The sequence below is a fragment of the Falco cherrug genome, chromosome 18, assembly GCF_023634085.1.
Source record: "Falco cherrug isolate bFalChe1 chromosome 18, bFalChe1.pri, whole genome shotgun sequence".
Classification (NCBI taxonomy): Eukaryota; Metazoa; Chordata; class Aves; order Falconiformes; family Falconidae; genus Falco; species Falco cherrug.
This window is the reverse complement of record NC_073714.1, coordinates 6,628,683-6,651,760: the sequence shown is the minus strand read 5'-3', so window position 1 is coordinate 6,651,760 and position 23,078 is coordinate 6,628,683. Positions and strand designations below refer to the sequence as shown.

The following is a 23,078-nucleotide window of genomic DNA, read 5'->3' as shown; positions in this document are numbered from 1 at the left end:
GAATGTGTCTAGCATGTTTTCCATCTCGGGAGACCAGAAAACTCCACCAGTTTACAGTGTCCAGCAAGCACATGCTCAGTAACTGTCCCTGGAGTTTTATATGATAAATAGGGACAATGTGTTTCTTGTCAGCGAAGTTTATCTGCTTTAAGATGGAACAGATCATCATTTAAAATTAAGGCTACACAAGAAAACAGTACAAAATAAGAAATAAAGGATTTTGCCTCTAATTAGGACTAAAATCTGAGAAGGTAGCATGAAGTTAACTGAGCATTTTTTTTGTCCTTACTTATCTTCACTCTTCTGGAAAATACAGAATGTGGGTTTTGCTACCCTAATAACAAGAGGGTTTTTTTCATAGCATTAACTATGACCGATCTGACACTCCCCCCCGCCCTTACATATTTATAGTTCTGACCTCCTCTAAGTCCTGTGACAGAGTTTCATAGTTTAGTTATGAGCTGGGTAAAGGAACATTTCGTTTTTATTTGTTTCATATCTGCCATGGCTTTTAAGTACCCACCAAATCCTTGCAGATTTGGTCTACACTTCAAAGTTTCTACTACAAGCAGGAGCATGTCTCTATTTCTTCATCTGCCATACAATACATTCTTCATCCTAGACATACCAGTAAGAGGTAAATGAAATCCAGTGGGAAAGGTAACTCATATTTTTAAGTTAACTTCTCTTGCCAGCCTGGAAGCAGATCCAGGAATCTCAATTTTAACTCATTCAAACTAGAAGACAAGGCTGTTTCACACCTAAGACTTCAAACTGACCTGTGCAAACCACATTCAATACAGATCGTAGTACATGTCAACGTCATCCACTTATGAAAGACATGACATCATGGAGGGGAAAGAAAAGCTCTCCATTTAATTAACCCTGGCACGGTTCGCAACTGAATGGGGCTGGCATGCAGCTCTCCAGGGAATGCATGAGAAAACACTGCATCTGCAAAGGTCATTCCTTTTTCTCGGCTATTCCACTTACCCAGATAAACAAGGCCAGAATCAGTGGGGTGTGCTCCAAGTCTGACCCACTTTCTTTGAAAGACTATATAAATGAAATTGATTTTCTGGACTAAAGGAAAACATCTTAGCTACTTTCAGCTATATGCAGAAGCCCTTGTTCTCACTCACTGATTGCTAGTGGATTTTCTGGTGAAGTAAGACTACGTCCTAAAGGTCTCTTTCTCCTTAGCTGGGCTGAGCCAACTTTCTTTAGAAGAGATGAGAGGCGGCCAGGGAAAAAGCAAAAGAACTCGTCATTTTTACTGAGTTAATTAGTTCCCATGCAAGACTAGGGCAAAGAACAACAGTGCCTCCTTTGCCTTAAGTATCTGTTGTGGTCTGGAGCAAAGGGTGCTGAACCTGGTCAAGATTAATGTAATTGGCTTTTGGGTCTGGCCTTAAGGGAATGCATAGCAAGTAAAATGGTTTAGGAATCTGAAATCTAGGCACTCATCTAAAGGAAAATGGCTACCTTCCTAACTTTCAGAAGGCAAAGCTCTGCACTTTCCAAAAACAGAACTCCCTGAAGATATTCCAGTTCGGACACCTCAGAACTGATGGACGCTTTGGAGAATTTGGCTTTAACCTTTTGGTAACGACACGTCACAGTAGCAGGTCAAAGCACCCCAGTTCAGTGCCTGGCACACACACAGTTCTGCTAGCCCGCTGCTCCACTGTGCTGCTGTAGAGCTGATGCTGTTAGCCCAGGCAAAATGCCTCTGCTATGCCGTTTCCAGGATCCATGCTAGGCTGTTTAAAGATGGCCAGTTATAGAGCATTATATGCATATCTAAACCATTCTGACCTGACTGACAGGAGGCTAAGAGGAGCAGCGAACTGCTGTGGGTACTCTGGATGCTTAATAACACCATCTTTTTATCCTCCTGCTGACCTTTGTGCACAGCAATGGCAAAGTCAGCTTCTGTTATTTACACTACTTTAAACCTACAGTAACATTGCTACCTCCAAATGTTTGGGTTGACTGTGCTGTAAACAAAGACGCCCGTTTGCGGCAGCGTGCATGAATTCAGACCTTCTATGTCACACACCACATTAAGCTCCAATAAACTCAGTGGAACTACCACATTACGCTGGGTACGCGCTTGTCTCAATAGCTCAGATCTGAACTGAGGGCAAGGATGGTGGGGTCCGCAAGCAATTTCTGCCTGCACATCTGTGTCTTTCTTCCTTGGTTTGTCTCGGTAATGTTTCAGATGATTCATGATCCTGTGTTCCATTCTCCCAAAATCATCACAACTGCAGAAAAACTGTGCCTTATGTGCACATGGGAGCGGGTGGGAATCAGAATACGTGGGCCCTTGTAAGTAATCTCCATCAAGCCAACGTATACCATGTAATTTTATGACTCCAGAAGGTTGCTATAGAGTCTATGCATTTCCTCCCCTCCTCTTCCTCCAGTTTAGCCTTGATTTTCATGTGGTTTTAATATATATTTTCTGTATTTTCTCCATCCAGCTCTTTGTTTCCAAAACTTCTGGTCAGCTGCAGCACAAATAGAGCCAAACAAATTGCTGGGTTCTTCCATGCTTCCTTCCAGAAAACAGCTTTAAAGTTAAAACTGGTGTTAAATGCTTAAATACCAACACCTCATTTATATGCCAGCCACACCTCTGTATTTAAAAAAGCTGCAGTATAAAAATGAGCAAGATGGTGGGTATATTCTAAGTGGGCATTTAACACAGACCAGCTTCTCATGCCCTCCCCACTCAGGCCACGCTGTATTGATGCATAAGGGAGGCAAAGTGACTCATAAAGCTGTAAGGAGATGTGATGTACGAGCATGTGGGGAAATGCTTTGAGTCTCAGCCGCACCACAGAGATATTTCCACTCATACCCTCCACATTTTACCCCTTGCTAAGATTCAGTCCTAGCTAAGGTTTGGCTCAAGGCTTGGGGCAGGCTGGTTGGAGCCACCACTTCAGCTCCGTGGGGGACACTTGCTTAGTGTGGTGCTGCATATTGGCACAGGGAAACTGCCCCAGCACAGACAAGCCTTCCAACTATCGTATTGATTATGCCTTCACTATACATCCACAATGCTTTAATCAGCTCCATTTTCAAGCCGATCTAACAACATGCCTGTGAAATCCTCCTTAAGACAGTTTTGGAGGCTTGTTATCTACTTGGCTTACATCTACATTAAAATCTACTTGGTTTACATCAACATTAAACCTAAGCCTTGTGTTGGCCTCCTACCCAGAACAATTTCACCCTTGGGCACCTAAAGAGCCTCTTGCACACACAGTTACTATGATCACTCAGACTCCTTCAGGTTATACTGTGTTCAGGAAAGAGGAGGAACGGGAAGACAACAGCAAGATGCCCACTAACATCAACAAGGCCAGGATCTGGCATGTGCTGTTTTGCAGATATTCTCTGCTTAGGAAAAGCGGGGCCGTCCTATTACAGCTGTCTTTGTATTTGCCATCATTCTTCTAACGTGCACAGTGCTGGGGATGTCCACTTAACAGAATTATCTTTCTTTGGTTTCTGCTGTTTTTGAATAAACATCCTTGAAACCTTTTGAAAGGTTAGGGACTGGCTCCCATGCTTTTGTAATATCCCCCCACAGATATCAAGGGAAATTTTGCCTGTGTTGGTGTCAGGCACAGCAAAGACCTTATTATTGTTCTGATCCACTAAGCAACAATTGCATCTACTGTAAACTGAGTGGTAAATTCCAGACTTCATCCCAGAATACTTCTGAGACCAATAAACTTGGATACGTTTGGAAACAGCATTTCTTTATGAGTTCATGCCAAGGAGATACTGGGTTCCAGATAAATCTCCAGAGTAAGTCTATTGACTTCAGTCCATTTACTCCAGGGATGAAGCTGGCTTGGTGTCTTTCCTGAAGAATTGCTGGATAATAATGATTCCTATTTAATTAAAAAGCATGCCAAGAGGAATTTCAGTGTTTAGAAATGTGCTTGTCACTCAGAAACAAATTTATACTTGGTCAGAAAGAGTTGTGTTGGTTTTGTTTTGTTGTGTTGTTTTTCTTTTTTTTGTCCCCTGGACACATACACAATTATCTCTGAAACATCCCTGGGCTTGAATCCACAGCAGTGTCTCTGGGTCTGCGGTTTGATTATTAGAGGTTATTGCTTGCCTGCCTCTCTTGCCTGTTGTGCAAGCCAGTTCCTCTGCCCTTAACTCACTCTGTGCTTTGGACAACACTGCACTCCTTAATGTGCCATTACCAAACTAGTAAATAAGCACTGCTATGCTCTCTTTCTCCCTACCCTAAGTCCTACAGGCTGAGTATTCCTCTGTGAATTTATCTATAATTTTACAGAATCTTTGGGTAAGCAATACACAGTCAGGTATCTTAGCTGCTAATGTACTGCCAAACATAATGGACTGCCATCCCAGAGAGCTGGAAGAGATTTCATACAGGCTCTTGAACTAAAACCTCTCCAGCAAGTAAAGGAATGTGTTTGACTTACATTTGGAAAGTATCAGTGAGATAGTCCCTACTTGAAGACCTTGCTAAGAGGGAATGTGGGAGGTAAAGGAGGAGAGATTAGCTACAACTAACTTTTAAGTACAGAATTTAAAACTGGAAAATATTAACCTTTGAAAGTTTCATGTGGACAAGCGATTCCCTATCTCTGCTGCACCCATCTTGCTTATGTGGACTGTATTTCCCACACTTCAAGAACATTGTTATATGACCACTACCCTCATATCATCCCACTGCAGCAGACCCATACTACCCTCACAATATTCCCTTTACTCCATGCCCTGCTGCTTTTATTTATGCCTTTTTCCTATCAGCTTCATCTTTCTCCTGTAACAGAACCTTAAAATGGCAGCATCACTTAGAGCTTTTCCTCTCCAACACCTCAATTCTCCACCAAACCCCAGTGTAAACATCTGTACAGGGCATATCTCCATTGACTTCTATGCAGATGCGCCAACAAAGAAGTTAGCCCAGCTTCTCTGGGAATGTGCCATCTAGTTAAGACAAATAACTGCTCCAAGCAACCTACCACCCTGCTAATCCTCTGGCCATTTTTAGAACTGATTTTTATTGTTCTGAAAAGTCCAAATAAATATTCTTTCCCTTCTGGTTTTCATCTCAGGACAGAGGTGCCAAACTACTGTGAAAAGAAGCATTTTACCCCCTAGCATTTCCAGCCAGAAACAGAAATAGACAACTAAGATTTTCCCTGCAACACTTCCCTACTTGTTCTGGACAGAGAAATGTATCTCCAGACAAAGACTCATCCTCAAATGTGACTGCTCCTGCAGTTTGTGGCTTCAGAACTCTCAGCACCGGATCATAGGTTTGGTACAGCAAGATGCAAATTTGCAGCACTGGGTAAGTGATTTAAAATTGGGAATAATGATGGTGACACAGAAACTAGAGCCAGTTTGGGCAGTTTTGAAAGAAACATCTGAAACATTACATGCAGACAATCACAAAAAACAGACTCCAATTCTGCTGACATTTATACATCCCTAATTCTTGTTCTATATTTGCAGCATAAACAAGACCCAAAGCAAAAGCAGAGCTTCACTGTTCACAAGCTTCGTTGTACGTTCCGCAATAATGAGCCTTTGCCCTGATCTTTACTGGGAAAGGCAGACCTAGGAGATGACCAGCAGAGACGTACAGGGCTATGACAGATCCTTGCAGACAAACACCAGGGTTGCGTGTGAGAGAAAAGCTTGTCTCAAGTCCTGTGATTGCCTTCTTGCCTCCCTTGACCTCTTCCTTCTCCTCTGTTTTCTCCTGATTTCTGTCTGCCTTTTTTAATTATTAACTCTGTGACTGTGCTTTTTAACTGCAAAGAACATTTTGTGAAAAGCGTGGCAGAAAGATAATGCTCAGTGAAGCATAGTTGTGCTTCATCTGAAACTGTCATTTGGATATTTCAAAGAGCTTTTCAGAAATTGCGAGCCAGGAAGAAAAGTTAATCTTGCAAAAATTTGCACACTTACAAATCTCTTTTCCTTGTACCTGAGGCAGAACAAGGGCTTCAGCCTGGGTTCATCCTTCTACAGGAGCCCTCCAGCACTGAGATACTGACACGGGTTAGAAAATCCAGAAAAGCCATTCCTTCCTAAAAAGGCATGGCAACTAATATGTTTCTGCAAACCTTTTCCATTTTGTGATCAATAAATAAGACTAAAAGGCTCCTGACAAGGTCTGTACATTAGCAACATTGCTATTTCATGGGTATAATCCAAAGGTCAGGCAGATGAAATAGAAGCGCAGAACAGTGCCAGCAATGGAAGAAATGCTGTCTTGTTCAATGACCAGTCCTACGCTCTTTCTTACTGGAAAACTTTGCCTCCTTCCCACTCATTTCATACATTCAGTCAACACTGAATTGCTGTTTTGTGCTAATGATTTCTGTCACTTACCACTGTGCAGCAAAGAGGCCAGAACCACCAGAGAAGAACCAACGCCAGCAGGAGGAAGAGGATCAACAAAGCAATAGCCAGGATGGTCCCATCTGACTGGAAAAGAAACACAGAGAATGTAAGCATCACTAATACAAAACTCCCCGTTTCACAGTACCAGTCTGTGCATCCTGCTGCCAGGCAAGCACATGTGCTAAAGGCCATTGCCATACTCCATTTATTTGTCAGACAAAATGCAGTTTTCCTCCCTCCTCATCCATCCAAATGTGGCACCTGCTCCTGCCACCTTGTTGCAAAGAGGCTGAGACCTCCAGTTCACTTCCTAGAGAGTTATAGGTTTTGTCTCAATTTTCTGAGCCTCACAATTACGCAAACCACTTATTTCGCTTCAGATCCAAATTAATGTAATATTCCTCAGAGTACCGTAAAGACTGGAAAAAAAGACCTAAAAAAGAGCTCACAACACAGTTTCATTGCAGTTTAAGCACTCCCCTTCCTTTGCAACTCTTTTCCCCTCTTGCACTATAAACTTGAACACAATGTTAGCATTAAAGTTTGCTCCAAAAAGAAAACTTGAAGCAATATCTCCATGGACCCATGACTCGGGTCATCCTGCTCTTCTTAGCAGTGCTGAGTCAGGGTAGTTCTGCCATGAGCTTTTCAAGGAGATTTGGACGCACACACACCCCCCACCACAACAATCTGCAGTCAGAAGCCATTGACTCTAGAAGATCCTTTCCTCTCTAACTGGGTACTTCCCCCATTTAAAAATGCATTTGCAATTCTCTGATATTGATTAACAATGCGAAGTGCTGCACAAGCCAGCTCAATACAGCAATCAAAACTGAATGTGCATTATTTCTTGCTGTTTAGATTTAACCCACACCAGATGTTCTTGGCTTCCTGAGGCATGCCAGCTTCCCTATACCGCTCCCCCGCAACGTCATCCTGTTCCGAGATAAGCAAGCAGGCAGTCCTGACTTAAGCCAGTTTGAGATGTTCTTGATCTAAGAGCTGGACATTTAACACCCACCCCCCCACCCCACCCCCATCCAAGTGTCAAGATCACAATGCCAGATTAAGGACACATTCAAGAGCAGACTGACCCGTAGGATGGGAAAATTGGGTGCCTGCTTAAATCATTGTAATCCAATGGCCAGATGATCTCCCATCGTACCATAATGGGAAGAATAATGGAAAAAAAAAAAAGTCAGGTTGAGAGCCGTTTCCAAACTCTCTTCTGGTGTTGAAGGGATTTCTGGAGAACTTGGATCAAGACAACCTGATCTTCAACACTTGGAAACAACAGAGGGGTAGTCTCCACAGGAGAAGAATTCACCAAAGGCACATCTGGAAATGGAACTTGGACCCCAACACAAAATAAAAGCTCATTTGAAAAGACAAAGCTGGACGCTTGATGCTGTTCCCCTAGACAGACAGCATAGTGTCATATCCATCAACTGCAAAATGGAACCTGCTGACATTCAACACTCTAGAAAACGTGATCCTGACTTTTTGCTGCCATGAAATTACAGAAGAAATAAGGCTTTTTATGTCTAACTGTTGTCTGCCCCTTTTTCCCCTATACTGAAACAAAAATTTTGTCATGAAGAATATCCTAAAATCAATTTGCAAAAATACAAACCAAATTAAAGTGGCCTTTTAGCTGTTTTCTTCAAACAGAATTCATCTTTACACACACACACCCCCCCCAACAATCTGTAAAGAGCAATTACGTTACCCCAACACATCTGTTTCTCTGCAAGGCTGCTGATGTGGCCAGCTGGTATTCTGTGTATCACAGCAGCGAAAAGTCAGAGGACATAGAAGGGTTTGATTTACCAAATCTTACATTTCTCACTCAGGTAATGCCTCTTGCTAAAGCAAGCCTTGCCAGGCAAGTCTGCTGGAACAAGCCCTCTTCAGATATCAAAACCAGAACACTTCACCCCCTACCCCTCTCCCCACCCCCCCAAAGAAATAATTCCTCGTTGGATTCATTCCTTTTCTTGTATTTGAACAAACATAAAAATATTCCAGACAAATATGAACTGGATTTTCTGGGTTCAGCCATAGCTACAAAGTGTCACACTGAGAGCCTTAAGCAGGAACGGCAAATCCTACCCTCATCTCCTCTGACTGGGCTGTCACCGCTGCAAATGGGGCTTTGAGGAAACCCTTGCAAGTCAGATCAGGATAAAGCATATATACACAATAAATCCTACTATAATGATCCAAAGCAGCTTGAACTCTGCTTTTGGTTTGTTTTATCTTTATTTTGTCAGCTTCTGCTAGAATTTAGCTATCATTCTGTGTAACAGCTATGGTTTTATACAGCTAGAACAATGCTTAGTTAGATACTGCCGCTTATCCAAGCTGAATAATAACCAAGCAGGAAAATACACCTGCTAAAATAGTTTGCAAAAGTTCCACTCACATTTTGAATGTCATTCTCCCAGTCATAGCTGGTTAAAAAGGGCTGAAGCATTTGAAATGCCTCGTTTTCATTCCATTATTTTTTTAATCAAAATTTGGAAGAACTATACAAATGCTCATGGAAACAGTGAACCATGGAACAATTCAATGAGCTGTGTTTAACGCTTACTGAACAAATGCTGTCAATTCAGACCAAGAAAACAACTTTCATTTTAAAGACCAAAAAAGAAGAATTTTAACACTGAACTCGTGAATTTTCCATTTAAAATATCTATAGAGACAAAGTGTGGCTAGCCGTGCACAGTTATCTGAAATCAGTGCTATTTTCCCACAGGGATTCATCCTGACTGCTTACACCAAGGTAAAACCGTGGTGCTTGTGGTCACAGTGAGATCAACAGCCTACAACTCCATCACACCTGAACGGCTGAGAAAAGCCAGGCAGCTAAGGTACTTGCCAGAGCCTCTGCCAAACGCCAAGTGTAAAACATCGGCAACTTATTCTTGACAGCTGTTGGAAGACCTAGGCAATGCCTGGAGTCATTTTGAAACGCCTTGCTATCTATCTAGAAACAGTAACGTATAAAAGAGCGGGCTCTTTATGTGACCTTTCAAGGTGCTACACATCTGACATGCTAAAACTCTACCATGTAGATTTCAAAACAGATCGGCTGGTAGAGAACACAAGGCAGCTGGGCCTTGAAGCCTCCTTTTCCCTGCCAGAGACCAACACGGTCAAGAAAACGCTACAGGTATCACCGGCAGTTAAAGAACAATGGAAAACAACCTCTGAAAGACATTATAAAATATAAAGATATCAATAAGCCTGAAGCAGAACATATTAGAGGCATTTCCTCATACATAGCTATATGTGTGTGCAAGGGGGGTGTGTGTGTATGTACATACATATGCTTTCACTCAGCAGTTACTTGGAACTGTTACGGACTGTGAGAAGCCAGACTGACTGAGGGGATCCTTCTGCGATGAGGCAGCAACCTGGCCCACCTCCTGGACCACAGATACTTCCAGAGAGAAGAGGGAAGGGATGGCAAAATCTCATCCAGTAAACAGCAGCGGCTATTTCCTTAATTCTACCCACAAACATTTGGATATGTGCTGTCCTTCAAAGGAACGCGCTCCTTCAAGGCACGCACGCAATCCCTGGGAAGATCCTATCAAGAAGAAGGTTAGTATAAACTAGGTGCATGCACATTCCTTTAATAGTCAGCGAACAGCGATGGCCACTGCAGTGATGGTCATGCCACAGAGGAAATGACTCATCCCCCAGAGTTCTTTTGCTGTTGCCTACTGAGATGGCTGCCCCAGGAAGCACGCACACAATATTTGGAGAGACAAAGCTAAAAGAGAATCTGTGATATTAAGCTCCTATTTCTTCTTAGGCATCCTCAATACTTTTAACATAGAAACAAACATATACCAGTTCATAAAGGAGTTCATTGACATTTCAGTGGAACTATGGCTTGTTTCTGAGAGTTTTTCCAAAAATGCTACTGTGCACCAGATGGACATTTTTTGTTGTGCTTGAATTTGGTCTGGTTTGTGTTTTCCAATACTATTTTTGTTTAAGATTTTATTTCCTAGTTTCTCACTTTACTGCACTGGCATTTACAGCATACATTAGCTATTCCAGAAAGGTAACTTGGAATAACATTCCTAAAGTGCACAGACCCTCAAAAGCTTTGAATGCTGATGTTCAGGAGTGATGAATGAAGTACTAGGTGCATCTAATAAATGCACTCATGTGTTTTGGCTGACAAATTAACGCACCGTCGATTTATAGGGATCAGGAGGTGGGTAGCATGCATGCTTGTTACCACAGAAGTAAATGGATTTAACCTTAAACATGTGTTTAAATGTGCTGACTTCATGCTGTACCTAAGAGGGATGAACATGTATTAAATACATGCATCAAGCGCTTGGCTCTAGTAGGGCTTGAAGGCTGGGTTCAGTAAGAGGATTTAGTCCTAACTCCTACATACTTCACTGGAAAGTAAGAACCCTAAATATTCTGTTTAATCCAGTTCTGCACCCACTGCTTTAGCAAACAAAAGTGATGCACCCTACCAGCTGGCTGCTGTCAGGACTACAGGCAGCCTATCGTTCCCCTGTGTATGCAGAAGAGCTTGTGGGAGCCTTTCCAGCTCTTTACTGCAGCAGAGGACTTGGGGCTGTCCTGTAGCCCTGTGATGTCTCCACCAGGGCAGGCTGGAAAGCTGCTGTCATTACTGCTTCAGGGCTCGGAGTGTGGAACCATCCGCACTGCTACCAAGAACTGGGAGCAGTGGCATGAAGACAGCCATATAACCAAGCCTCGCTTCAGGGTGACTCCACAGTAATAATAACTCAAATAAACCTTAGGTGCTTTACAAAGAGGAGAAACATGGTTAATGTCATTCCAGAGACAGGGAAGATGGAATGGCTCCTGTATCCCAGTCCTTTTTTACATTTTCCAAGCAGGAAGAGCAATAACATGCTGAAAACCTTCAGAGGTGTTAGTAGGAAAAGAATGAAGTGCCTTTAAAAAGCTTTATGAAAATCTTGAGTACAGTTTTGAAGGGGCATCCAAAATCAGACAGAGGTTTTCTCCCGGCAGAGAAAGGAGAAAGAGTTTTAACATCCTTTAGTCAATAGGGGAGGGAAGACAAAGGATGACCCTGCCTTTTCACACCAGAGAGACTCTGGCAGCTTTTATTGTGAAGGAACCACTCTCTATTTCTCTCTATTTCTGCCTCTCCTGGGGACTCTCCCATCACAGCAATAGAAACTGATGTCTATAATTTATTTTATCACACACAGGAATTTCTTTTAATATAACAGAAAAATCTGGCCTAATTTCTAAAAGGAAATGAAAACTCAGTGAATGCACTGTTCTGCAATGCTAGCCTCTGATCGGCATCTATGCGAAGCTTCTTGAGTGGGAGCCAAGCTCAGCAGGGGATGCCAGCAAGAATGACCTGGTCTGGGTCAACCAGTGTAGGTGTTCTCAGCTTCTTTTTTCCAAGTTTACTGTGCTGTGAAATGAGTTGCCCCTCTGGGAGGGGCATCTGTTTCCCTCGTCTCCTTCCAGAGCTGAAAGGAGATGAGAGCACACTTAAAACCAGACTTCTGCAGCATCCTATGTTATTTGCTTTTCAGCCCAGTGTAAACACCAGTTGAAGGCTCGCATCACCATATGCTGTATAAACCCAGAGCAAGAGACAACCCTTGTCCTGAGAAGTTCACACTCCACACAGAGCAGGCAAACACATGGTGGGAAGGAGAAGTAATCATTACACCCACTGTTACAAGGAAAAATCTTTGGTCAGGGAAAACAATTCTCTAATACTTGACTGATGCTTATGAAAACAAGCTGAACTTTTCCTTCAGAAGAAATACTTAAAAATTTCCAGCTCAACAGAAGTGTTTGCAAGTTTTCTGAAAGGCAGATATGGCAAAACTGATGGTAGAATTCAAGTTCGTACAGTCCTTGGCTAGTGCTTCACAGGTAAGGCATAGCATCTGGATCCTGCAGTAAATACAATAGGATCTGGTGGGATAGCTTATCAAAAACCACATGACAAAACCCTGCAGACTGATGAGCTTTCCCTCTTCAGTTTTATATACGCTCCACCAGTGCTGGGATTCAGTAGTCTTCAGATGACAGGCGCCTCCCCATTCAGAGGTGCTGTGGTCCAAAAGCCTATGCTCTCCTCTCTGGTTTTCCAGCTCCCTTGAACATCCCATCTGGTTTGGTAAAATGCTCCAAATTCTTTTACTGTTTCTGACACAAAAGCTCCTGACCCCTGAATTTCACTGCCAAGAGACCTATTCCGAACCAAAGGCTAAAAACAGTGGTAAGACTTGGTGCCACTAAACGTCTGCTCAGATCTCTACTGGTCGTGCTATTACCTGCTAATCATCAAACTTCAGGTGTCACAATTTTAACAGCCTCACTGCAGGAAGCAGCAGAGATCAAAGGGAGCAGGGCTCCTTAGCTGCAAGCCTTCAGCATTCTAACCAAAGATGAGCATCTTAATAATCCCACCCTACAGTTACAGGCAGAGGTCACAGCATCTTGTGAGGCCTCAGACTTCATCCTGGAGGTGAGTGTGCAAGCCTCGGCTTTGTGGCTGCGACATCACATAGCCTGAAAATCCTGAAAATCAGCCAGCACGAAGGCAGAGGCCTCTGAGTGCTCTTTTCAGGTTCAATCTGCACACTCCCTTGCAATGAAATAATGCCAGCAGCTTAAGTGCTCCTCCTGACAGTGCACATTCAGTTATAGATATTTCTATTTTGACTGAGGAGGCACCAAGGAGCTTTATTCTGAAACAACCATCTCTTGTCATCACTTATAGCTAAACAACAAAACCTTTGAGGTGAAACTTAAGCAGTTATTTTGGTTTCCATTTGTGCCTGAAGACAGTCCTTAAAAAGAAGTATGTTAAATCCATTTCAGGAGGTGAATAGCAACTGGAATAATAGCAGACAAAATTCTGTGGAATTAGACTTTGTCAAAACAGCAACCATTTATGGCTTGACTTGGGTTTACTCCTTTGCAAGGCAGGAAAGAAAACAGCATGCTACAGCTCTGGAATGTCTTGCCTCTGTGCATGTTTATGAGATTTGTAGCATTTAACCAGCACTTAAATAAATAAATATTTTTTTTAAAAAAAGATATTTCAGGAGCACCTTCCTTGAGCTAACGCTCATGTACCTACCCCGCAAAGCTGAACAGGGGAAGTTCCTCACAGGCCATTCCAAACGGTTTGTCTGGAGTCTGACAAGTCTCAGAGCATGCCAGCATGACCTGAACCCACACAACAAGATGTGTTTGGGATAAGTTTCCTTCTGAAACTCAGTTTAAATTGAAATCACATTTTCAATGGAAAAACATTTCAATAAAATAAAATGTTTTGTTTCAAATGCACTGTTTCAAAGTGCTCTGTTTCAACTTAAATGAGTTTTACTGTTAGAGGTATACATGCATATAGAGATTATAGCATGTATTTTCTAGTTAATTTCAGCATTGGCACAGAAAAAAAGTCGCATACCCACAACCTATTTTGATGTTTCCAAATTAAAACTTTTCAGAACTTCCATTCTGTGATCCTGCCCCCACCTCAAATTTATTGGTCTCTTTCGTAAATCCCTACTTTCCAAACCATAGGAACATGCTGTTTGTAATATGCCTACCACACTTAAGGGTATTATAAAACAGCCTGTGTAGCAATGTTGGAGTGAAATAATCTCTGCACATTTAACTCTTCGGGTGACCTGCATTAGCCAAAACATTCACTGCCTATTATACTTGCAGCATAAAGCATGTAAGAACAATTTCTTTTAGAAACAAACCTGAAATCGTATGCCCTGGAGTTCCCACAGAGCAATACCTCAACTAATAATATACAGGTCAAGGGCCCTAGGAAAGTGCTCATTAAATTTACTCTGCAGTTTCATAAAGCCTCTATTGATACAATAGCACATGCACTTTAATTGCCTGCTGACTTAAGAACACCGATAACTAGCAGAGCCTTAATTGTGCAGCCCAGAACAAAGTCACAATTGAAAAAACCCTACTTTAGCACTGAATTACATTCCTTTTGAATTAAAAAAACCCCAAACCAACCTTCAGTGAAGGGCATCATTAGTTTTTACTACAAGCCTGCAGTGCTTTCTTGATTTTCTACCTATTTCTTTCTCCACATTTAAAGATCAAATCCATCCACTATTGTTTAACTCAAAGGTGTGAATTCCTTCAGCCTTTTGGATAGCCACAGGAAGAAAACCGAGGTACCTAGATGTAGTGAAGCTGTGCCAGTACCCACCTCCTTTTGTCAAATGCAAAACCTGTTGAGGTTAAGAGACCAAATTCTCCTTTTTAACTGATTTCAATGGCTCCTGCACCCTCGCAACCGGAAATGTGAGACCAGAGGGGCTGTCTCTTTCCAGAATGGCAGGCCTTTTCCCCACCTGTCACCCCACTGGTCATCCCAAGCCATTTATTACGGGTTGCCACCAAGACAACTGCTTCACTGTGAGATAACCCATTCTCTGATCTGCCTATGCAAGAGTTTCTCTTCCCCAAGTTACTGTCAGGTGCAATAAGCCACTGCATCCATTCACTTCCACACGAATTGTTTCAAGAAGCCCCTTTTCCACAGCCAGGGACTGGCTTGGCCCAACTGCTAGCCAGCAGCTCTCCTCTGGTTTCCAAACCCCTAGATTATCACACAGTCCTATCTCGGACTGTGGAAGGGCTAACTGCCCAGCAGTGTGCTTAACCACCTTGTCACCTTTCCATCCAAAAGTGATTTTGGAGTACCAGCATGTCAGGCAAGGAGGGGCCGGTACCTACTGGCACTGGGTAGGACCCCAGCTTACGAGGGCAAGCCCAGCTTAGGCACTGCATATGCCTCCCAAATGCAGTTGCTTTCCCAGAGCTGCCCTGACTCAAAATGTCCCTTTTGAGCTGAAAGACGCTCCTTTTTAGAAGCATAATTCCCCTAGCCCTCCTCCTGAATGAACAGGGTGTGACCTGGGAAGACATCCACTGTGAACTGGATACACACAGCAAATAAAATCGAGCTTCAGTCAATGCTAGTCTAAGGCAAGTCTAACATCTTGCCACAGAAACGTTCTCCCAGCCCATGTTTGGGTATCTCCATTGTCTCACCTTCTTGCAAAGAAGCATCACGTGTTTCACTAGGTGATACAGGGAGCACAGCAATATCACCTAGCGATGCTCCTTCCAACTGAGAACTGCCCAGGAAGACCTGGTTTACACTGTCACTGCAGCCCTGCAGTTTTCACCTCCCAGTTATGAGTCTTAGAGTTGCTAGTGCAAGAGGTCATTAGTAGTTTTTCCTCTTCTGGGAGCATTTTAGAAAATGAACAAAGACTTATTTTAATTCTCGTCCTGGCTTCTCTCCGAGATGCTCTCTTTTTTCACTGAAGAACTTGGCAGCAGCCCTCCAAGTCCACAGAGCAGGACTGACTTCCTGCCTCTAAATGCTGCCTTGTAAATTATTTCCTCTGTTGTACACTCCTGTGTCCTGACAATGCTTGGTGTGCAACCTGCTCTGTGCACATCAGCATGTGTACAAAATCATAAAGCGGTATTTAATACTTTCTCTCTCTTTCACTTCTTCAAACTCTCCAACACAAGAAGGGATTTACTCCCGTTCCTAAAAGCTTCCCAACTCCACCAGCCGTTACTTGCTCATTCTCCTTCAAGCAGTGGGAAATCCACGGCAACCTACACTCCCAAGGCATTAACGGTGTAAATGCTGGCAACACACACTGCGTTCATACCACTAAAGCCTGATGTGGGGCAGCTTTGCCTATGAGCTTGGTGGCAGGTTCAGACTAACAGCTGGGGAAGAAGAAATAACTTTTGGGTTTTAGTCTTAGCACTAGTGGAAGCTGAGAATGCTCAGTTCCCATTGCATTTGTGTCCTATGCTGTATATTATTGCTGTTACAAGATAGGATTTTTATGCTTAGCAAACTATATCTCTTGGTGCTTTCAAATATCACAGGCCCACTGACTTCAGTAGAATGAAACTACTTCTTAAACTCTCATCATTAATTATCTGCCACCCAATTAAGACATTCTAGTCAGATAAAAGGTAGAAAGTGTGCGACCACGCAGTAACACCTGCAGCAACGTAATCGTCAACTTCCAGACTGGGACTAGAGGCTACATTAATCTTTATTTTCTGCCTTAGTGTCTCGTTTGTAAATGCAGGCACATGTAAAAAAATATAAAAAACTAGTATTAAAAGCTAAGGGAGAGGAAACCTATCATGGCAACAAGAATTCTGTCTTTCATGGCACATGAAAATATACTGTTCACGTACCGTGAAGTCACACCTAATGTGTTTCTGAAGATTATCGCAATCTCTGACAGCTCCACTGAGTTGCTGGGTACCTTGGACCTCGGGTAGCCTACTGCACAGATACCTCCGCCAGGGAGAGCAAAGGCACCTCCTTCACCTGCAGAGCAGCCCCGCCAGCCCACGCTGGGAGATGAGGCCTTTCCCAGGCACTGGAAAGCTGAGCACGCCTGGCTGCCAGCAAGAGCACTGAACATTTGAAGTCAATAGCCTTGCTGCAAGGACTTGAACACTAACGATGTGGGGGCAGGGTCTGTCTTTGTCTTCTGTGGTTACGCAGCACCTGGAGTAAGTCAGATCCATCGTGTGACTGCAGTATGAAGGCCAAATAAGAAAGAATATCAGCACGGTGGGGTGCGTCTGTGTGTCCATCTGTCCCAGAAGGGGCCTCTGTCTAATCTGAGTCAAGCAGAGACAGATAGTGACAAGTTCTGATAACTAGACGTTACCTATAACCAAAATAGCTCCTTGAGGCTCAGAAATGGAAGGCCCAGTTGCTAAGCAGATGCCCAGGACACATTCACAAGCCTCCTAAAGAATGCTTGCCAGGGTAATCTCCTCCTGAAATCTCAGTCCAAGGAGTCACACCTGACTCCAAGGGTTGGAGAGAGGCTTTTAAATCCACATTGGATTCTATAGAGAAGAGATTACCTTGTCCAAAAGAACACAGGGGAACGAGCCCACTTTTCTCTGGGCCAGTGTAATGCCACAGCCTTAAGGGCGTTTCTTTAGAAGTGATGCCTCACGATGCCTTGCCCCTAATGGGTGCGTGGCCTTGGCAGCCTTCACTATTCAGGGCTGCCATTTAGCATCTTCTGCCAGCAGCAGAGGAACCTGGACATCCCTGCCTGGTTTTGCTCCTTTTTGTTTAGGTAATGCAATAACAACGCAGCCTCACTGCCCTCTGCATGGAAGGAGGGATTCCTTTCCCCACAGAGAACTTGACAGTGAAAGAAAAACATTATTTAAAAGGTATAGATATTGAAAAAACAACTTCAGAGCAATACATTAGTAACTCCCTGTGCTGGTTTTGGTTGGGGCAAAGTTAATTTTCTTCATAGTAGCTAGTATGTGGCTGTGTTTCGGATTTGTGCTGGAAACAGTGTTGAAAATATAGAGATGTTTTCATTATTGCCAAGCAGTGCTTAATAGTGTCAAGGCCTTATCAGCTTCTCACCCCACCCCACCAGTGAGTAGGCTGGAGGGGGCACAAGAGGTTGGGGGGGAACACAGTTGGGACAGCTGACCCCAGCTGACGGAAGGGATATGACCAAGGGAGACCGTACGATGTCACGCTCAGCATATAAAGCTGGGGGAAGGAGGAGGAAGTTTGGGGGGGACCCATTCAGAGTGATGGTGTTTGTCTTCCCAGGTCATTGTTACATGTGACAGAGCCCTGCTCTCCTGGAGATGGCTGAACACCCGCCTGCCAATGGGACGCGGTGAATGAATTCCTTGGTTTTATTTGCTTGTGTGTGCAGCTTTTGCTTTACCTATTAAACTGTCTTTATTTCAACCCGCAAGTTTTCTTACTTCTACCGTTCCGATTCTCTCTCCCATCCCACTGCGGGGGGAGTAAGCAAGCAGCTGTGTAGGGCTTAGTTCCGGCTGGAGTTAAAGCACAACACTCTGCAAGACAAGCAAGCCAAGAGACAAATTCATCAAATATTTCCAGCCAGCTGAGCTTTATCATACTGGAGATGCTGGCATCTTATCCTCCAGCTAAGCATATAAACAGCATGCTGTCTCCCAACCTTAAGAACACTCATTCCAGCCATTCCCGTTCTGTTGGAGTAGCTGCCAGTGGTCAAATAACACCCTAAATTACACTCAGGACAGCCCTGTCTTAGTTTAACTGGGTAATATGTAAAGTTAGTGGGGCGCAGGATTAAACTTCTGTCTGCAGCCCCTGATTTACACAGTGTTACCCTCTAGCTTCTGAAATAAACCCGGCCACTGTTAGCAGCTTTACCAGAAGCCATTCAGTAATCCTCAGTCTGGGGTGTTCAGTCAGCAAAATCTCTGAATGAAAAATAGTCTTGCCCATCCACAGAGAGGGCACAAGCAAGCTTCACATTTACTTGTAGTACCATTCTGCCCTAAGCTAGAGGGTTTCATCTGCATGCCATAATTTAATAAAACAAATGCTTTGCCCAACCACAAAAGCTCCTGTGTCTGGCCCATTTTGGACAGATAAACAGAAGTCACTGCATTCACCCAACAAGCAAACCCCCTTTTTGTCCACGGAGCTCCTTACTGACGACAAGCCCCTGCCTGGTGAGCCCAGCTCTGAGACTGCTGCTGGCACCCTGCAAGGGTGGGCAGGACACAGACCTCCCAATTCTGTCCACCTTGAAGTACGTGCCTCTTCTTGCCCTGCACCACCTGGGGGACTGAGAGAGGATCTGTGAGAATGCATGCAGCAGCTCCTGACCACCTGTGGGGATGTGATTAGTTGGGGTAGGCTTGTTTTATAATCTCAAAGCAGTGGGTGCAATATCCTGGTCTCTCCCCAGCATCCTTTTATTTTCCTCTCCTGACAGACAGATACATGCTCTGATACTTTGTCATCTTGGGGGCATCTGGCATTGTGCAGCCAGGTTTCCCTTTATATCTGAAAGCCACCAAAACCAGCAGAAAAACCAAGATGGTAACAAACCACCACAAAAGCACTATTGCCGTGGAACTAACATGAAGGTGGGAGAGGGAGCGGCATTCACCAAAACAAAAAAAAAAATTCTCCTCTACTAACCTGGTTCTACCTGTTTTTCTTTCTTTCATTCTTCTTTGAGGTAAAGACTGCACTCTGAAAACCGAGCAGTCCCACACAATTCCACAGTCAATGCTTTTTACCATCTCCAGAAAATGACAATTCCACCTTTAACTAAAGACCACCCCTGCACGAGATCGGGGAGTCAAGCTTTGTTCTGACTGATACTTCTTTATACCTCAGACCAGCCTTGCATTTGGAGTTTCATTTGTTGGATGGGCAAATTCTGGACTGATACATATCACAAGGGATTTAAAAGGGCCTCCTTTGTGTAATCAACCCTCTTGCCTCTAAAAACTCATATTGAAAAGCCCAAGGAAGGAAAACAAAATAAAATACCCAAAGACCTCCTATGGACAGCTTCATACCTCAGGCTTGAAAGTAACTGGGCCAACAGAGAAGAATTTTGATTCCTTTTTTAAATGGAGATTTTGTTCCACCTGATCCAGCTGAGATCACTTTTATATGACTACAAGTCTTCCCAAAATGTACTTTAAAAGGGAAATGCTGAAAGATCCTCTGCAACAAAAGCATCTTTACAAGTCTCTCCCATGCCGCCTTCTGTTTTCTTTTGTTAAATAAAAAATCAATTACCTTTCAACGGAGAGGAGAGAACTGCAGAGAAGTACCCGGAAAGCCTGGAGACGTACCTGGAAAGCCTGGAGACTTGCTTTAAAAAATTTAAAAACTGCTGGCAATTTTATCTTGGGAATCTAAACCAGCAGCTCCTTGAGTCCCATGGAAAATGAGGTATAAAAGGATATACAGTCATGCCTGTACTCTGATATTGGAAAGCACAGGCGATTAAGCAAAGGGCAGAATACGACAGAAGCCTAGCAGTTCAATTTCTGACAAACCTTGCACTTTTTTTTGGGGCTGCAAACCTTGAAGCCTGCCACGCTTCAGGATGCAGAGAGCTAGGGAAGACGAGAAGTCCCTCAAAGCACAACAGACACCTGAAGTCCAGACAAGTAGATTCCAAAGTGTCCAGATTTGAAAGCATAGGGAGAAGCTCTAAGGCTGTTTTAGCTGTACGTTTGACTCCTTTAAACAAAATAGAAAACCCAAAACCCCAACCAGCTTTCAGTGAGGTCTAATTTGCTGTTGACAGATTTGACAGCTAGTATCGCTTAATGCTGGAAAATAAGATGTATTTAAGTGTCCCTCAGACTAAGAAGGAGATTAAGTCAGTCATTACTTATGCCTTCATTCCTAACTGTCCCATGTTTTCTCCTCCTTGAAATCCTATAGCAGATTTTACACCTCAAGTGGAAAAAGTGCAAATAATCACTTTGGTTAGGCAGTATGGGCTCAAGCAAAAGCTCTGTCTGTTCCCAGAGGGAGTGAGTTTATCCTAGAGAGGTATGTGCATTACCACATTCAGAGACATAAACCAGTGACATTTCCTAAAGGGGACAGGCCCACAGAACACTTTCTGCCACACATTCAGTATTTAAATATGAAGGCAGCATATTAGCTGCAAAAAGTGAAAAGCGCTTTTAACCTCACAAAAATGACAGCACCGGGCAAGGTAAAAAAATCCCAGCATGCCACTTTCAGCATCTGGCAATTGGTGAGAGAAACCACAATGAGAGCACAGGAGTACTAAGTCCTCTTCCCTCCTCGCTTCTGGCAGCCACAGGAGTCCGGTCTTGCTGAGTTATAGCAGTGAAGCCACAATGTGCCTCTAGAAAAGGCAAAGGCTTTGATCCCTTGTTGCTTTCCAAAAGTGACCCATCTGTTTCCTATCTTCTAGAGTTTTCACTGCTCAATAAAACTGACCTTCATTTAGCTGCCTCATTCCTAGGAGTCTTAAGATATTTAACAAAGGTCAGCACCTATGCTAGCACAAAACAGCTTTGCCCAATTAACCTATGAGAAATTGGCCCAGTTTCCTTACCATAAAAACCTACACTAAAATTTTTGCCAGCTAGGGTGATAAAAAAAGCTTATGAGATAGTTCAATGCCTAGGTTCTATTTGTTCCAGTCCTCAAATACCTACATTTGTAACTTAGGAGTCAAAGTCCAACTGACTTTTCTGATTATTCATTTTTGGTCTTTACTTGCTGGGATTGGAGCTGTCTGCTTTAGCTATGCTCTTACTTGAATTTTCTTCCCTAGATTATCTCCAGACAGTCCTTGAAAATGGGTAGTTCATAGAACAGGTCAGGTATTGTTTATAAGGAAAATGGGATCTTTGCAGATTCTTTACATGTTGCATAGGAAGGTTTTTTTGTAGAGCTTCACAGGAAAATAAAGAAATGGAAAGCTTATGAGGCCATCAAGCCACTTGCTTTGTTCCTTCTCCCATTAAATACCATTTCTGGAGTGGAACGAGACTGGGTTCAAGGCATTTGCATCAAAGCGAGTGTGGGGCTGCCACGTTAAGTCACTGCTGATGGCCATCTGGGAAGCTTCTTGAAGACAACACTCCAGACCTCTTTCCAAACCTGATAATTTCTGAAATATAGTGCAGAGAGGAAACCGAAAGCACTGATTGTTCATTTGCACACAGGGAAGAAAACCCTAGATTTTTTCCCTGCTTGTTACCATCACTTCATTCCACAGCTTTCTGACTGTCCCATTTCAGCTGCAGTTCTTCAAACAGACCTAACTTGCAGGTCTGAAGTCAATTAAACAAGTCATTTGGTGCACATTTTGTATACGGGTATTTCCAGGACCGAAGTCCTTGTAACCTTAATTAAAGAGAGGATTATAGTCTCGGTAAACAGTTCCATCTTTAAAAGGAACTTGGAAAAAACAAACACTACTACAAAGGCAAAACGTCTGTTTACCCAGAAGAAGCCTCCTCGATTACTGAAGCCTGCAATATAATTATCAAAGCAGCCAATGAACGTCACTGCCTCTAGGTCTGGATGTAGGTTCTGAATTGGAATTCTGGCTGCTTAGAGGCACTGCAAATCCAGTTTCGCAGTCTGGAGGCATTACAGTAGTAGGTGCTGCCATCAGACATAGGCATTTTTGAAGGTTTTCTTGCAGCTATTAAGACAATAGAAAAGGAATAGCTATTTCATCTCCTATAATCTAGAAATAATAATTGTATCCCCAGAAGAAAGCAGATCAGGAAGGAATAATTTTTCTCTAAGAGTTCTTTCCCAGGTCTTGCCTCATGATCAAAACATACCAAAATATTCCTGTAATTTGCTGACAAAATGCAAATACATTTTTGCCAGTGAGCAAAGAGAACCTGAACTAAAAAATTAACTATTAAAATAAACTCCCTTCTTTAAAGGCATAATGAAGTCTTTGTAAGTTTTGGAATATAACCCCTCATGTAAGCTCTGAAAACTGTCTCTCCATACAATCTTGCCCTTGTTGAACAAGTATCAAGACCAAGTGACATAAAAGACTTCCTTCATCTTGTGCATCAGCCCTTGGGGACCACAGAGCACTTCTGGTAATCTGATGTTATACAGCTTCACCTTCCAGTTATTCTGTATGGAAACACAATGTGCCTTTCCTGGGTAGGGAGAAAAGCAGAGTCTTTCTGGCAAGACTACTCTGGTTTCCCAAAAAATAGTTTAAGTCAGTACACAGGAGTAG

General features: G+C 43.1%; 1 protein-coding gene across 1 annotated transcript in view; it reads right to left on the bottom strand.

Annotated features, from left to right (window-relative positions):
- The window catches only part of ANTXR1 (ANTXR cell adhesion molecule 1), a 111,308-nt gene that overhangs the window by 45,017 nt on the left and 43,213 nt on the right, over positions 1-23,078 (bottom strand). Inside the window, exon 13 of the mRNA XM_005438156.3 lies at positions 6,412-6,507. Within this exon, the coding sequence (XP_005438213.2) occupies positions 6,412-6,507 (96 nt within the window). The remainder of the gene's footprint in view (positions 1-6,411; positions 6,508-23,078) is intronic.